The sequence below is a fragment of the Geotrypetes seraphini genome, chromosome 13 (genome assembly GCF_902459505.1).
Source record: "Geotrypetes seraphini chromosome 13, aGeoSer1.1, whole genome shotgun sequence".
NCBI classification, from domain to species: Eukaryota; Metazoa; Chordata; class Amphibia; order Gymnophiona; family Dermophiidae; genus Geotrypetes; species Geotrypetes seraphini.
Genome location: NC_047096.1, coordinates 21,096,451 through 21,114,345, shown reverse-complemented (window position 1 = coordinate 21,114,345; position 17,895 = coordinate 21,096,451). Strand labels below are relative to the sequence as shown.

The 17,895-nt window shown below is 43.3% G+C and overlaps 1 protein-coding gene across 4 annotated transcripts in view; it reads left to right on the top strand.

Annotated features, from left to right (window-relative positions):
- Positions 1 to 13,788, top strand: part of MCAM (melanoma cell adhesion molecule) — a 98,306-nt gene extending 84,518 nt beyond the window's left edge. For 2 of the 4 annotated variants that reach the window (XM_033917854.1, XM_033917852.1), the window contains exons 12-17: positions 3,446 to 3,581; positions 4,287 to 4,322; positions 5,558 to 5,575; positions 6,138 to 6,279; positions 9,225 to 9,342; positions 12,963 to 13,786. In XM_033917854.1, the coding sequence (XP_033773745.1) occupies positions 3,446 to 3,581; positions 4,287 to 4,322; positions 5,558 to 5,575; positions 6,138 to 6,279; positions 9,225 to 9,342; positions 12,963 to 12,992 (480 nt within the window). In that variant the 3' untranslated portion in view covers positions 12,993 to 13,786. Of the gene's footprint in view, positions 1 to 3,445; positions 3,582 to 4,286; positions 4,323 to 5,557; positions 5,576 to 6,135; positions 6,280 to 9,224; positions 9,343 to 12,962 lie in introns of those variants that run through there. The other 2 variants (XM_033917853.1, XM_033917855.1) reach the window with 2 other exon arrangements.
- The last annotated feature ends 4,107 nt before the right edge of the window (positions 13,789 to 17,895 follow it).

Sequence of the window (17,895 nt, the reverse complement as noted above, 5' to 3'; positions counted from 1 at the left end):
AACCAACCACACTCCCCCCTCCATATTCATGGGGGTTAGGGGCAAAGCCTGCCCACGAATAAGAAAAATTTGCAAATAACTATGAAACTGCAGGGAAATACTTTTAAAACCAATAGGAGGAAATATTTTTCCACTCAGAGAATAGTTAAGCTCTGGAACGTGTTGCCAGAGGTTGTGAAAAAGCGGATAACGTAGCTGGTTTTAAGAAAGGTTTGGACAAATTCCTGGAGGAAAAGTCCATACTCTGTTAATAAGACATAGGGGGAAGCCTCTGCTTGTCCTGGATCGATAGCATGGAATGTTACTACTCTTTGGGTTTTGGCCAGCAGGTACTAGGTACTAGGAACAGGCTACTGAGCTTGATGGACCATTGGTCTGACCCAGTAAAGCTATTCTTATGTTCTTATTATTGTATCACATTTTGTACTTTTTTGATAAAGTGTGTTTATGAAGTAAAGTATGACTTTTTACCTCAAAGTAGTCATAAGCTGAAACATGGCCACATCAGGTATTTTTATTTGATGACATTTTAACTTTAATTATTAAACTGTATCTGTTCCTTTTCATGCATGCTTCTTTTTGTCTGGCAAAAGTTATTGCCATTCTAAAATTAAATATAGACCCCATGCTGCCATCTAGTGTTTAACCCAGTTACACTAATCTTTGTATACTGTAAATTCCTTGAGTATCTTATTCTACGATGACTATTTGCAACAGCAGTGACTATCCTTGTCCAATCCCAATTTCATAAGGCCACCATATATGTGATCAGTGTCTGACATGCACTACCTATATTAAAAATTGTCTTCAGATTCTTTTGAAAATAGTTAAGTTACTAGACTCTGCACCTAACTATGATATATGTTCAAACATTTTTATTGATAGAATAAAGAAAAAATACATATATATTATACAGGAAGATATTCTTTACAAATGAATTCACAAATGTTAAAATTCTAATCCATATATTATATAAAATTCTATCATTCCTCCAAACATTTTATATAATAAACCATAATCCCCCTCATCGATTCCCCCCATTTCCCTCCCCTCCAACCCATAATCAATTCCCCCTCCCCAGATGAAAGTTGACAAAAATAAAGAAATTAAATAAAGATCTAGAATGTAATTTAGACAACCTTAGTTTCAACGTAAATCATTGAGAATTAAACTTCTTGCTCTAGGTTAGGGGTAGGCAATTCCGGTCCTCAAGAGCCGGAGCCAGGTCAGGTTTTCAGGATATCCACCATGAATATGAGATGGATTTGCATGCACTGCCTCCTTGAGATGCAAATCTATCTCATGCATATTTATTGTGGATATCCTGAAAACCTGAGCTGGCTCCGGCTCTCGAGGACCGGAATGGCTTACCCCTGCTCTAGGTGAAAGGTTTTGAATATAAGGATCCCAAACTTTCATAAAAAGGCGAGTTTTTCTAGATGATCGCTGAACCTCCCAAATCTCAAATAAAAGTAAACGATGCAACTGATTCCTCCAGTGCCTGAAGCTTGGATATGATATAGTGTGGTACACTGGTCTGCTTTAGATGCTCTTAAGAATACATCGAAGCAGGGCTTTTATAGCCATTGAAACACATCTCTGTAACATAGGATTCAGAGTCTGCTGTGGGCAGAGGATAAGCGCATGAAAAAGAGACCAATGGGTCAGTGCAGACACCAAATTTTCCCTTAAATGCAAATGACTTACTGAAATCTACATCTTGCAAATTCAGCTCCAGTATGCTGATGACATTGGCTGTGCTGCTCAGGCCTCATCCTTTCTTTCTCTGACTAGGCCTTGAATGATGGGCTGAAATGAGCAGACAATATCACCACATGGTGTCTAACTCTGAGCTTTGATAAAACTGCGTTCAGTGTTTTCGCCTCCACAGTGTCAGTGTCAGAAAAGAACTTAACATCTACATGGGTGGCCCAAAAACTGTGGTATGATTCCTGCCTAAAATACTTGGGTGTGCTTAGACAGAACCTCGACCTTCCAGAAACACCTAAAGAGAAGATCAACAGAGGTCGAATTCTGAAACCATCTGCTAGCCTGGCTTTCTGGATCCGCTGAGGGAGCTAGAGCCTCAATGCTTCAAATCTCAGCTCTTGTCCCCGCCATGTTGAACAACAGAGTGTGATGCACTCTTACTTGGCAGAGGTTGTCAAGCTAAATGAAAGCATATATATCCTACTGGACTCATTGTGCAACCTCTGTTCCCTCTAAGCCAGTGTATCGCAAACTGCATGCTGTGGCACAAGAGATTTTAGGTGTGCCGTGAGACGCCGGGGAGGTGGAGATGCGCCAATGCTGGTTGACTCTCGCAGTCAGCCGCCACCAGTGCCTCCCCTCCTCTACACACCTCTACTTTTTCAGCACCCCCCCCCCCCCCACACACACACACACATACACTGGTGGCTCAGGGACCCATCTGGAGGGCCTCTGGGCATGTGTAGATGTCGACATGATGTATGCACACTTCCAGGTGCCCTCGAGCCGTGGCCACCAGTTCAGTGGTGCTGCGGCTCACATAGTTTGCGAGGAAGTTATTAATTGATATGGTAAAAATTCATAAGCAGGAATAGCCAAATTAATCATGCCTTAACTCACAGTAACGAATAAATCATCTAGGAAGGCCCTGTAGAAATTTTGTAAACAATAGTGTTTTCAAGTCTTGCAAAATAATTGAAAAGATGGACCACTTCTAATGTTTTGCCTTATGAGAAAAGAAAAACATTTTTGCTTTGTTTTTTGCATTTCTAATGTATATTTTCTCTATTGATTATTGTCTCATTTTAAAGTTTGAACTGGTGTTGCATTATTTTCTTTGTTTTGACTAATACTATGTCAATACTATAAAATGAAAATAAAGAATTAAAAAAAAAAGAAAAGATGGACCACTGGTCTGACCCAGCAGCGGCAATTCTTATGTCCAATTTCCAGACAGATTTTAATTCCCTTAAATGAGGGGAACAAGAGTTTATCCTTTGGGTATTCCTCGCATAACATGCTCTCTGAGCGTTCCAAAATAACGGTCCCAAAGGTTGAACACAATGCATGCACATTTAAACTGAATCTTGAGATGAATGGGAAGCCAATGAAGCTTTCTCAGTGTGCATTTAATGTCTCTTATCTTAGAGAGAATAAAACACACATTCAGAGGTACCACGAGGGACACATCACATGGGATATAATGTGTGCAAAGGTGCTGTCTCAATTGTACTGCTAGTATTACTATAACAAATCGCTTCAGTAACGGGGACTATCAAAACCAATTCTCTCTGTCCACTTTCTTTTCCTGTTTCCCTTTCTTCCCCGCATCTCCTCTGTCTCCTCCTTTACATTGTCTCCCTTTTTTCCTCTTCATCCCTGTTTCTGCACTGTTTCCCATATTCTTCAATGTTTCTTTACTTTATCTGTCATTGGCGTGACTTTTGTCCTGCAGGTGCACAAAAGAGAAAAACATCCCGTGTCTAGTGAGTTGAGTGTCCAGGTTACAAAGGAGCTGCTGAGATCAGGTATCAAATGCAGTGCCACAAACAGCCTGGGCCGCGGTGAGGAGCTCATCACACTGCAGGAGGGTAAGTGTCTGAGCATTAATGGGCATAGCAGAACGCCAGGAGAGGGACAGATCTCCCTCCCTAGTAGCTGGGAACTGGTCATAGCAGGGTATGGATGGCAGTGCTGATAGGCAATGTCATGCAATCACAGTGCAGGCAGATGGATGTGTTTGTCCCGTGCCTGTCAGGAGCCCATGTCTTCACAGACTCTGGGACAGTTATTGTGAGTAAACCATTGTTACACTTAATAAAACCTAAATTAAATGTAAATGAAGTTTAAAGGCAATAAGGGTCATGTATCTTTCCTTTTCTTAGATTTCCTTACATATCCAGGGTGGGTGGGTGGGGGGAGGGAAATGTATTTTGAGGATTTAAATTACTTAATTATAATATTGTAATCACATCATATGTCTTATTGTATTAATAATTGGGAGAAGGATGGGAGAAAATGATTGTTTTATGTATTACTTGTGTGGTTAATAGTGCGTTTTATGCAGTATTTTATGATCAATTAATTGTATTGCACTGTCGAAGTTTGAAAAGTTTTTTTAAAAAAGGCCTTAAAAGCTAGTATTTGCCCTAGTGTTGTGTGTTTTTAAACTGTATTTTAGTTAGTAGATGGTTTTTAACATTTTTGTACACTACCTAAAAGGTTTGATTAGGTGGTCTAAGAAATTTTAAAAAAACTTGAAACTTTCTCACTTTATTTTCTCTCTCTCTCTCCAGTCACAGTAACAACTCGTCCTACAATCACCAGCACAGGTAAATGCAGAATGCAAGCATCACACCTACTGGCTGACCTCTTTCGTAGGAAACTGTGTCCAGGGTCTGTACATTATGCCATCGTTATACTCATGTGTGAACATCCCCTGTATCCATATAGGCAGTTTCTTGATGTGGAGGGGCATTTTCAATATGACATCTAAAGCCTATTTTGGATATTTTAGGAAAAATTGTCCAAAAATCTAGTTCGGGCTAGGAAAAGGAAATCACAGATACAGATTGCATTTTTATACTAAGAAAGACTAATTTCAATGGAAAATAAACTAAAAGGAAAAACAGGGTCAAAGCTGTGCAAGTGCATTTTCCCTTGGATGGTTCAGAACTGCTGCCTAGAGCATAGATAAAAGCATTAATGGGCTTCACATCCAAATGCAGTTTGCAAAAAAGAGTTCTCTGTGGGAGCAGCTTTCAGCCGCTGCCAGTGCTATTGCCCAGTCTGTGGATACGTTATACACTTCCCCCTCCAAATCCGCGGTGTCAGCATCCACGGATTCGGTTATTCGTGGTTTTAAATCCAAAAACCCATTTTAATTTTTTTGGCTATTTTAAGTCCTGTAAGCCTCCCCTTAAGCCTTACCCGGTGGTCTAGCGGGTTTTCGGGGCAGGAGCGATCTTCCCACACTCCTGCCCCGTGCAGATCGCTCACAGGAAATGGCTCGAGAGACTACGGGAGCTCAAGGCAGCCATTTCCTGTAAGCAATCTGCACGGGGCAGGAGTGTGGGAAGATCGCTCCTGCCCCGAAAACCCGCTAGATCACCAGGTAAGGCTTAAGAGGGGGGCTTACAGGGCTTAAAATGGGGGAAAGCGGGGGTTAGGGGCAGAACCGGCCCAAATATTATTTGTGGATTTTTTATATTCGCGGCCCGGCTCTGCCCCTAACCCCCATGGATACGGAGGGAGAAGTGTACCTGCAAATTTACCTGTTTCAGAGGGGAACTGTGAGGCACTTTCACTCTAAAAGTTGCCTTAGGACAGTTGTACCTGCTTTTAGCTGTTCTGAGGAGGCAGGGCCTAACCAGAGAGAGAGCCTCTTTACCACCAAGATCCCTTGGCTCGTTGCCTCAGAGTGCTTGTTAATAGGCAGTTCTCATAGTTCCCTTCAGCACTCTCGAGTCTTCATATTTTTGATAATGACAGCCACCTCTCTGCATATCAAGGTTGCCAAGGACACTCTCTTCTTCATTCTCTCTATCTTGTCTTCTCTCTTAATTAGGGGAACCTGTCAAAAAAGGTTAGTAGTTCACCATAGCAAGAACCCTACTGCTGCCTGTTTCACCTTGAAAGATTGGCACTGCCTGGCTGTTCTCTCACAGACCTCCCATCAACTAGGGTTACCATATGGCTCCAGAAAAAGGAGGACGGATTGAGACATCCCAGTTTCACTTCCATTGAAAGCAATGGAAGTAAAACCTGGATGTCTCAATCCATCCTCCTTTTTCTGGAGCCATATGGTAACCCTACCCATCACTGCTTCGGTCTCCCAAGAAAGCCTTTCACTGGCTGTAAGCTCTGCTTTCTTGCCCCTTCAGTTGGTCCTATGGCCCAGGTGTGCAGCTCTGCTCCTGCAGTATACACCTTGGTGGGTTCTGCATGCCTTCCACTAGGGTGTGTGGATATACTGCTTTGCCTCTGGTAGGTGGCATTATCTCTTTGGAAGCTTCTGCCCTCCACTCCTTCCCTTCCAGCATCCATCACTGTACTTCAGCTCTATAGGTTTTGCTCCTACAAGCTCTTGGAGACAGGCCAGATCCTCCTGTGACATCCAGTTAACTATTAATCCTTGCTTCTGGCAGAACAAAAGCGTGCAGAGAGCAAGGGAGTGCTGATTGTAGCCATCATTGTCTGCATCCTTGCAATCGCAGTCCTTGGAGCCGTTCTGTACTTCCTGTATAAGAAGGGCAAAATACCCTGCGGTCATTCTGGGAAACAGGAAATGTAAGTACAGTGCAGCAAGGTGGTTTGAGAAAGTTACAGTTTGTTCAAAACACAGTGGCTCTTCTAATATATAATTAAAATGTGAGCCTATCTCTCCGCTTTCTCAGACCCTTCGTTGGTTGCCTTTATATGTTAGGAGTTAAGTTTAAGAATGTGTGCTTTATTTTTAAAATCTTTCATGGCCTGATCCACAAGAGTTTCTTTCACTAGATGGCCTGTAGACAAAGTAGAGTGTATATACTGTTTTGGTTTGGTTTTTTTTCTTTTAAGTATAAATTTAGAGCAATCTTTTTTATATAGGGCAGCCCTAGCTTGGAATACTCTGCCTTGATCTGTTAAAAATTGCAGTTTTTATCTTCTGTTTCAAAAATGCTATCAAGAAGTTTACTTTCATTTATTTTTCCTAATTCCTACATAATTTTGTAAACCACAGTGAGCTCTATTTTATAGGGAAAAGATGGTATATAAATACAATAATTAGTGAACAAGGACTTTAATGACAATCCAGACATCTTCACATAGTACATATGGACCACAAGTGAAAGCCTGTTCCAACAACCATTTAAGTATAAAGAATGTGGGGTTCCAGGGGCCTGATCCACCCAGGTCCTATGAGGGCCTTCTAGAAGCCAAACTGTGTGTATACCCTAAGTCTGGACCCTAGATAACGCCTTTATGAAAAAGTTGAGATCCTTTGCCACAGGGCCTATGAGTGCTACATCATCTTTAGGTATGACTGATCCAAGGTGGAAAAATTGGGCTCAGGAATTAAAGCCATCTCCCTTGTGCTAGAGCTGCGACAGGTGGCATCATTCAACAGTGAGCTACAATGCTAGTAGGGCACTTGTGCCCCTCTTGCTAGTGAAGACAAAGATATTCTAAAATCATAAATGTAGATACTAGAGGGGTCACTGGAATGGGGGGGGGGTCAGGGGCAGCCTAGGCATTGGGAACTGGAAGGCTCAGATATTTGGGTTTGGGAAAATTCTTGCTTTGATCGGGCATCAACAGGGATCAGGAACTGGGATTTAAAGTTTGGAGGAAGGGTAGCAAAATTTCAGGTAGGCGGGGAAGGAAGGGGGAACTCTGTCTAAGGGTAGCTATTTTGTTTGTTTTTTTTTATAAGATTGAAAATGTTGCTCTGAAGGTAAAATAGTGGGTAAGATGTTTATGATTATTTTCAGAAAATTATCCTAAGGTTATCCAGCTAAATATAGCCAGGTATCTTAGCCCCTCAATGGTTTTTGAAAATTGTCTCCTTTATTTATTAATGGGACAATTTTCAACTCATCCTCGCATCGTAAAGTAGAAGAGGCTTTTCATTTTTTTTCTTTATGCTAATTTTTAAAGAGAAAAAAAATATGGGTGTTTTCTCTGGAAATGTGCATTAAGTTCCTTAGTTGTCATCTTTGTTCACCTTGAACAGGCTTTCTCTTACATATTTGTATAGAGCACTGCATAGAAACATATAGGAGTAAAATAGTGGAATTAACTTATCTGAAACAGGTGTTCTCCCTGGAAAGAAGGATTAATCAGCTATCTGTATGTGATGTCATGCAATGGTGTCATAGCTCAGAAAGACCTTTTGAAAAAGTCTACCTAAGCATATGGTCTCTTTCTCTATGGTGGATAGTTTGTGTTGCAGTGCTATGAACTGGAGCAGTGTTGGGTGCCATGTTTTCTCTTGGAAGTCAGGGCCTGGTCCAGATTGTCATGTCAAAAGTTTGCAGGGTTGAGTCATGGTCCTTGATCACATTAAATGGTCTCCTTACCATGTTGCTGAAGAGGTTTTCTCCAGCAAACTGGGTAAATTGTTTTCCTGCACTGTTCTATGATATGGAAGAAGAGGAACAGTGGGCCTTGGCTTTCAGGGATCAAAGATTGGCCTTCTCCAGAAGGGAGTCCTGAAAGAATCAGTTAAAACTGATGTGCCACAATGTAGAAATTGAGCATGACAGCCTGGAAAAAAACATTCTTTCCCACTGTGTCTAGGGCAGGGGTGTCAAAGCCCCTCCTCGAGGACCGCAATCCAGTCAGGTCTTCAGGATTTCCCCAATGAATATGCATGAGATCTATTTGCATGCACTGCTTTCATTGTATGATAATAGATCTAATGCATATTCATTGGGGAAATCCTGAAACCCAACTGGATTGCAGCCCTTGAGGAGGGACTTGGACACCCCTAGCCTAGGGTCTTTTGATGATGAGAAATCTGGCTATTAGGCAGGGTTAATAATGAAAGACTGACGGAGGAAGTAGGTGGACTCTGGGAGGGGGTATAGGCATGCATGTTCAGAAAGGCCTTTCAAAAAGCTGCTCTCAGCTCTGGGAAAATGTTTCCATCCATGGCACTATCAAATGACATCACTTACATGTGGCTAACTGATTTTGCTTGTGCAAGGAGTGCTAGTACTAGTATATGTAGTTTTTGGAATGTCACCTATGCATACTGTTTTCTTTTCCTGACCTGAATGTCTCCTGAGAGCCTAGCTGAAAGCACACACCTTGTGGAAACTTGCAAGTGCTCTTACCTAGCAGAAGAAGGCAACTTCTACATGACCTATTTTATCCATGAAAAATGTTAATAAAGAAGCAATTGACAACAGTTTGTACATTCATCCTATAGAGAGAATTAGGGGTCTTTCTTTGCTCAACACTGGAACTAATTTCTCCTGAGCAGTGGGTCTAGGGCAGGGGTGTCCAACCTTTTGGCTTCTCTGGGCCGCATTGGCCAAAAAAAAATGTTTCTGGGGCCGCACAAACACGCAAACACTGCAGCAAAACAGAGGAGGGAGCCAGCAAGATGGTAAACACCCAGGGGCAGCAGTGGAAAACACTGCATCACCCTCGACAGGGGCCGCACAAAATACTTCACAGGGCTGCAGGTTGGACACCCCTGGTCTAGGGTCTACTTTGCCTTTGAAATATGATATTCTCATTGACAGTACAAAGCCTGGCAAGCAGCAGGAGGACATTGTAGTGGAGATGAAATCAGATAAAGCGCCTGAAGAAACTGAGCTGCTTCCAGGACCCACTGGAGAGAAGCCACTGCCAGGGGATCAGGTAAGATAGCTGGAGACAGACCTTTTTTTCTGTGTGTGTGTGTGGGGGGGGGGGGGATAAGTGCCCTTACTCTGGAATGCATCAACTGAGGGACAATAGGGGCCCCCTCATTCTGGAATATGCCATGTTGGGCACTCCCTTACCATTGCTCAAAGCACAATAAATTGATGGCTTGAAAACAAATCTAGGCTAACCTCCAGAATTTTGGCTTAAGAGTTTGCAGAATCCCTCAAAAGTAGTAATCTGAATTTCACTTCTGAAAGAAGTCAAGTGTGAACAAGTAGACACTGTTAAGAACATAAGCATTGCCTCTGCCGGGTCAGACCAGGGGTCCATCGTGCCCGGCAGTCCGCTCCCGCGGCAGCCCCCCAGGTCCATGGCCTGTAATGTAATGTAATGTAATGTAATGTAATTTATTTCTTATATACCGCTACATCCGTTAGGTTCTAAGCGGTTTACAGAAAATATACATTAAGATTAGAAATAAGAAAGGTACTTGAAAAATTCCCTTACTGTCCCGAAGGCTCACAATCTAACTAAAGTACCTGGAGGGTAATAGAGAAGTGAAAAGTAGAGTTAGAGGAAAAATAAAAATAAAATAAACATTTTAACAAGACAGCATTGATCTAAATACTTTGGAAGGTAGAAGAGAGGAGAGAAAGGAATAGAAGCAGAAGGGGGAGCAGTTGAACAGTAGAATTCTGGAGAAATTTAAATGATAGAAATAGAACAAAACAAAGACAAAAGGCAAAACAATAGATAAGATTAAAGATAAATCATAAGCTGGAAAGAAAAATAAAATAAAACTTTGTCTTCAATCCACGGTTTCAGCGTCAGTGATGAAGTGGAGCAAGTAAGTTTAGGAGGAACGATTGACGTTTCCAGAAAGGGCTTCTTCAGGGAAGAGACTTGGCAGACAGTCCCAGGATGCCTATGTCTCCTCCCCTGCGATGTTCTCCCATCCATGCATTCCCTCCCAGACACACTGCCCGTGCCCCAGCCGCTCCAAGGAGGCTGCCCCAGATGAGGCCCACGGTGAATGCAGGATTCTCTCCTCTGCGGGAAAGCCGCCCGGAGCCGACAGTCGATCTTCTTAGCGGATTGCATGGGGGGAAGAGTTCACACTCTTGGTAGGATCGGGTCTGTGTGCTCTCGGTGGTTGTGGCTGGTCTCGTTGCTGCTTAGGTGTAAAAGCAGTTGATCTCCACTGCTGCTGATATTTAAAAGCAGGTAGATTGATCTCTCCAATGGACTGCAGGGGGAGGAGTTCACACTCCTGGCAGGATCGGGTCTGTGGGCTCTTGGTGGTTGCGGTAGGTCTCGCTGCTGCTTGTATGTAAAAGCAGTTGTTTTTCTACTGCTGCTGATATTTAAAGCAGGTAGATTGATCTCTTAAATGGGATATAGGGGGAGGAGCTCACATGCCTGGTTGGATCGGGGCAAGGGCTCCTATTATAGGCTGCTTAGGTGTAAAAGCAGTTGATCTCCTACTTCTGATAATATTTAAAAGCAAGCATATTGATTTTTCCAACGGAATGCTGGGGAAGAGCTTACTTGTTTGGCTGGATCAGGGCAAAGGGCTCTCGGTAGTGGTGGCTGGTCCTGTTGCTGCTTAGGTGTAAAAAACAGTTGATCTTCCTAGTGGACTGCAGGGGGAGGTGGAGCTCACACTTTTGGCTGGATCGGGTCTGTGTGCTCTTGGTAGTTGCGGATAGTTCCGCTGCTGCTGAGGTGTAAAAGCAGTTGATTTCCCACTGTTGCTGATATTTAAAAGCAGGTAGATTGATCTCTCCAATGGACTGCAGAGGGAGGAGCTCGCATGCCTGGCTGGATCGGGGCAAAGGGCTCTTGGTAGTGGTGGCTGGTCCTGCTGCTGCTTAGGTGTAAAAGCAGTTGATTTTCCTAGCGAACTGCAGGGAGGGTGGAGCTCATATTTTTGCAGGACCGGGACTGTGGGTTTTTGGTGGGTTGGTCCCGTTGCTGCTTAGGTGTAAAAGCAATTGATCTCCCACTGCTGCTGATATTTAAAAGCAGGCAGATTGTCCAGGGAGAGGAGCTCTGCACTCAAACTGCCATCCTCCTCGCCTCCAAGTTCCGGAAGTGCTTCTTACCTAAAATGTTCATATCCTATTTGCCTAATGTCCTGTAAGTAACCCTCTATCTGTACCCTGAAATCCCCTTCGCTTCCAGGAAGTCAACCAGTCCCTTTTTGAACCCCTGTATTGTACTCTGTCCTATCACCTCTCCTGGAAGCGCGTTTGAGGTGTCCACCACCCGCTGAGTGAAGAAAAACTTCCTTGCATTCGTTTTGAATCTGTCTCCTCTCAGTTTTTCTGAATGACCTCTTGTTTTTGTTGTCCCTGCTAGTCTAAAGAATCTGTCCTTCTCCACCTTCTCTATGCCTTTCATGATTTTATAAGTCTCTATCATGTCCCTTCTCAGTCTCCGCTTTTCCAGGGTAAAGAGCCCCAGCTTGTCCAACCCTTCAGCATATGAAAGGTTCTCCATGCCCTTTATCATCCTTGTTGCTCTCCTCTGGACCCTCTCAAGTATCGCCATGTCCTTCTTAAGGTACGGTGACCAGTATTGGACACAGTACTCCAGATGTGGGCGCACCAGTGCTTGATACAGTGGCCCAATAGCAGAAATTAGAGAAAATATGGGGCTTCTCAACTTCCTCTGAAGAATGCTATATTTCCACTGGACCTAGCACATGCCAAATGTAGAAGGGTACCTAAGACAATGGGAGATGAGGTGATACCCACCCTCACACAGAAAAGCAGTGCTTAGCGGTAATTATTGGTTTAAATTGGATGCATTTGTGGAATGAAAATAGAAATATGTCTTTTAGACTAGAGAATGACACGGAGACAAATTTATCCGTCCCCACAGGAACTCGATTTTCACTTCCCATTCCTGTAAGCTCTGCCTTAACTGCACAAGCCTCAAACACTTATTATTTTTAAAGTGTTTAAGGCTTGTGCAGATGAAGACAGAGCTTGCAGGAATGGGGCAGGGACAGGAACTCGCTGGGATGAGACAGGAAAATGAGTTCCCGTGGGAATGGGGAAAAATTTATCCCCGTGTCATTCTCTATTTTAGACTGCAAGTCCAATGCTAATGTTTTTATGGTTGTGTTTTATAAATTGTTGAAGGATTTAATAAAGAGATTGAAACAAACAAACAAAAAAATAATCAGAACTGTTGCCAAAAATGTTCTATTGGGTGATGCAAAAATTACTTTACTCCTCCCCCACCCCTTGGAGAAATTTCTTCCTATGCCCACAGAGATGGGGGATCTGCAAGGAGCAGCAGGCACAATCCTAGCCACTTCTCTGGGCCATACTGATCTTTATCTGCCATTATTTATTATTTTATCTACGTCAGGTCTCCTTTTAGACTGTAAGCTCTCTGTAGAGAGCACTCATGTCATTTTTTGTAATAGGCTTGTTTAGGACAGTCTGTATAAATGTCAAAATATAGGTGTGAATATGTACTTCACTCCAAGACATCCATATCTAAGTTTCAGTGTGCTCCTATTAACTGTGTATTCTGTTATTCTCACATATTTCTGTACAGCGTGCTCAGTGTTTCTTTTTCTTCTGTTTGCTGGGTTGAAGGGTGAGAAGTACATTGATCTGAGGAACTGACGTGACAAGACCTGGAAGTATTTTAGCATCTGCCCTCCACTTCCCGCGATGGCCTGCAGGGAACTCCCTCCTCCACAAGACCAGGTGCAGAGTGGCTTTGGGAAAGAAAAAAGAGAGGACAGCAGGTGCAGAGACTGTTTCCACCCTTTCCCAACATCACTGCTGGGTTTAGTTTGAATTTCAGCACACTTGTAAATAAGTTTATGGTGTTTTTATATTCAAGTTTTACAGCACTGATGAACCTTCAATCAAGAAACACAGGTAGAGAAAAGATACTATTCCATTATCAGATGATTACAGCCTGGGGAAGAGTGTAGTTTAAACACGTTTCAAGCAGTATAATAGCCTAGGCCTCTGCATTAAGCTTAAGGCACAGGATGAGCCACGTTTTAAAGACCTTTATTCCCAAGTGTCCCCTTCCAACCCTGCACATTGGGCACAGCCCGGAAGCTGTTGAGCGACTTAGGCGGGCTTGTGTGCATTTTTACAGAAGGCATTGTACAGCATATCCGCTGTTATGAAAGGCAAAACTGAGTCTTTCCCAGCCTTTCTACAAGCCAGAGGGTGAAGGTAAAAGTGTCCGTTTGTAGAACTCGGCCCCTGTGCATCCCCTTGTGAAGCACTGACATTCCAGTGGGAGGAGGGGGAAGTCCAGCCGAGGGCTCACACACACACACACACACACACACACACGGGAAGGGTGGGTAGGGTTGTGTAGTGGCAGGAAGCAAAACTTTAGGTTATATATACATTTGTTGGTTTCTGTGTAAATGAGTGATTTGTTGACCTGTTTGCTTTTTTTAAAAATATATGATAATAAAAACCACATCCATAAATGATTTCTTAAGTTTGTATTGATGACGTTCTCACTCTCTCTAATTGATGGGTTTGGAGAAACGAGATTGCTTGCATAAAATTCTGCACAATCTTCCCTAGGTCTTTGATAGAAGGTGTCAGGCTAGCATTGCACGCAATCAGCATTTTCGGTTGCCCTAAACAATGTCAGCAAAGGCCTATGGGAGATCATATCGTTCATGTCTGACCTTAGGGAATGTCAATGCAAGCCTAAATTAAATCAGTGTTTAAAAGGTAACAAACGAACTTGCAGCTAAGAGGTGCGAAGAGGTGTTAAGAAGATGTGTTAATGTTTGGCGTTTAAGATGGTCAGCTTAGGATGTAGAATGGGTCCAAGTGCACAGATAACTAAGATTAATCAGAAACTATTGTCAAAGGCAGACTGGACTGGAACTGACAGAAGGTATTTGAGGAAGCCATCATCATAACTGGATTTGCTAGAAATCTTATTACTAAATATAATTGCAGACTCTCCAGCAAAGCTTTTCACTGTACTACTACTATGTAAAGAATGACTTACACCATGCCCAATATATGCTGCCATCAAGACAAATGTTTCCCCTTCCTTTTGAACACAAATATGTCTTTGTGCTGGCTCTCAAGTTTGCTCAACAGTAACCATCTACCCTGAATCAATTTCCCAGTGCTCAGTTTTCAAGCAAGCCGCTTCCTCCGGTAGCATCCAGTTAGTGAGGGTGCAGTTTTTAACCAGGAGGAAAGCCTTCCGTAGACTGGGATTTAAAGCATTTGTATTGGTTAGCTGGCTTTGCCTGATCCAATACCAGAAATAAAGGGCCAGATGGTCAGCAGTTTTTAAGGAACTAACAGAATTTCACCCATTGAATGCCAGGCCGAATCCAGACATTGAAAATGCAGGTGCCAAACAATATTCAGACCAATACCCAAATAATTACCTGAATAAAAACATTAGGATGTTCTAACTTGATCGGGTAGTTACTCAGCTGGTAGACAGAAAACCACCATTAGCTGGATTAAACCCCAGCTCCAACCTGATTCTACCCTACCACTGCCTGGATAGTGCTGTGGCAGTTGTCCCGGATTTGCAGTGGCACTATCCAGTTATATCCTGCTGAAAATCTGGAGATCAATTAGGTGCCATCAGGGCCGGATTTTCCTATAGGCTAACTAGGCTTCAGCCTAGGGCCTCAAGATCAAGAGAGGCCTACATTCAAATTGTTAGCAAAATTAAAATTACACTATTCTAAAAACAGTGAACACTAAAACACTGAACCGAAAATAAGGAGAAATTCTACGCATATGACTAATAAACAAACATAAAAATGTATTGGTTAAGATCAACGCGTTTGGCCCATTGGGTCTGTTCGTTTGTATATACTAGATTGCACCAAAGTATAGTTCATACGTTCACTGATTGCTATGGCAAATATTGACGTGCCTTATGCTACTAAGCTCTGGTTTGTTCTTGCATCAATAAAGTGCAGATTGGTGTAGATTGGAACAGACAAACGAACAGACCTATTGATATCCCGACGTTCGGTTATATTCGTGTTACTTCGATAATATGAAACACGTGTTAATGTTATTAGAAAAGATTCTTATTTTAGGATTGCGTACACGATCATTTGATTCTCGCCTTTTGAGTTCAGTAGGTTCAATACTTTAGTGAAGTGTTTATAGACTATTGAAAATTTTTTTTGTGACAATATCTTCATTTCGCGGAATTCTAAGTAAGTTCGTAACATATGTTTTAATTTGCATATTTTAAAATGTATATTACGTGCTTTATTTTATATTTTCATTATATCATAAATAATAAAATCCTAGAGCGCGCATGCGCTGTTGAAGTATCGTGAGTCCTTGTGGCGTGAGGTGTGCTTCTGTGCCACTCCTCACAGCGTCTGCGCCAGCGACTCATCAAAATTCAGCCGGGGGTGGGGAATCCAAATTGCACACCTGCTCCAGCTCCGGATCGGATCCTGCTGCTCCTTTCTCCCCACCCCAACCCCTTTCCCAGCTCCGGAGGGGAATCGGTCTCAGCCCCGGGTGATGTATTTTATTATCTCTCATGTAATTTACAAACTTAAAAATGGGAGGTGAAAGGGCCTCATAATAGCCTAGGACCTCTTTTCATCTAAATCCGGCCCTGGGTGCCATCGACTGGTGCTCGAGTCCTAGCGATTTGATGAATTGTGGAACTAAGAGCATACGGCAATAAAAACAAAAAAAGCCCCACCAAATCCACATAAAACTGCTGGTGGGTTTTTGCAAATTACCAATCCTACTGCCTAGTGTAAATGGGGGCTGGGGAAGGAAACTTTAGGGTGCAGCTGTTGCTACATTGATGCCCTTACTGGAAGGGAATGCACAGCTGGATTCTGAGCACTGAGCCACATTATGCAGCTGTTGCTAAAGTGAATTCAAAAGCTTACTGCAGCCAGCGGACGCCCCACCCAGAAGCAGCACAAAGTTCTCACAAGTATTAAAAGTCAAGTTTTGATATTTGGAAACGTAACAAAAACTTGCATTTCCAAATTCCTCTTGGTGCATTCCTAGAAAGCTCCATAGAGTTTAATAGTCTTTCCCACAGACTGGAACTCTATTTACCCTTTCTAGAGCAGAAGGATATTAGGAGCCTGGAAAAGTGAGCAGCTCAGGTGTCCCCAGGTGTGAAAGCCTCATCTCAGGATATTCGAAGACCTCCATTGGCTATTCAGGATGTCACTTTGTATCTGAGACACCCCTTGATTGCGATTTTCAGTTAGTTTTATTGACAGTGATAGGAGCATTCTTTCCAGAACCAGCTAGAATTCTCAGAGCTGCCAAGGGGGGGGGGTCTGATCTTTGAGGGGGAGCTTTTAAGCCCCACCCTCAGCCATTCCCCCAGACCCACCCACTCTACCTCATGGCTCCACCCTTCCAAAAGGCCTCAGCTGTAGCACAAACAAGCCAACTCTCCCTTGGGCAGGAGACACTTTAATAAAATCTCATCTGCTGCCGTGGAATCAGTCTCATGGTTAGAGCTGTGAGATTCCACAGTTTATAGCACAAGACTGGTCCTGAGGCGGAAGGAGATGACAGCTTGAAACATCTCCTGCTGCTGATGGAAGGGAAGACTGTTGAGCAGGAGTTCCTGGGGCCCCAGTGGGAGATGACCCACAAAAGTGGGAGTCTCCCACTGAATGCAGGCATATTGGAAAGTCTGGGTTCCCACAAACCTAAAGGTCATAGGAATAATTGAGTTCATAGGAATCGGGTAGTGAAACACCTTTTACTTCCAGAAATATCATCTCCATATGCACTTCCAGAAGAGCTTATGTCACCAGATGCTAGTATATGCAACAACCCCCATGTGCCAGTTAACAAAAACACAGAGTTCATGCCTCACAAAGAGCTCAAAGAATGGGTGACGGGACTAAATCGCGCGAGACAACTGAGCGCAAGGTTGACGGCGCGCCGAAGAAAAGCACTATTTTAAAGGGCTCCGACGGGGGTGGTGGTGGGGAACCCCCCCCCCTTTACTTAACAAGACATTGCGCTGGCGTTGTGGGGGGTTGTAACCCCCCACATTATACTTAAAACTGAACTTTTTCCCTAAAAAACAGGCAAAAAGTTCGGTTTCAAGTATAATGAGGGGGGTTACAACCCCCCAAACCCCCCACAACGCCAGCGCAATGTCTGTTAAGTAAAATAGGGGGGTTCCCCACCAACACCCCCCGTCGGAACCCTTTAAAATAGTGCTTTTCTTCGGCGCGCCATCAACCTTGCGCTCAGTTGTCTGCGCTCAGTTGTCGGCGCGCTGTTGTCTCGCGTGATTTTGTCTATGAACCCAAAGAATGTGATGGTACACCTGTGAGGGTTTCACAACTACGCGCACACATATTCCATGTCACTCTACACATGCTGCAACAATTCATGCTGGCCCAAACCCAAAGATCACAACAGCTCACATCACTGCACATCAGTGTGCCCCCACCTCCTCCCTTCCAATGAAAAAGTTGACCCTGTCAGGTGCCAATGCACCATCCCCCGCTTTGAGAGCTCCTGCCATCATAACAGTACACGTAAG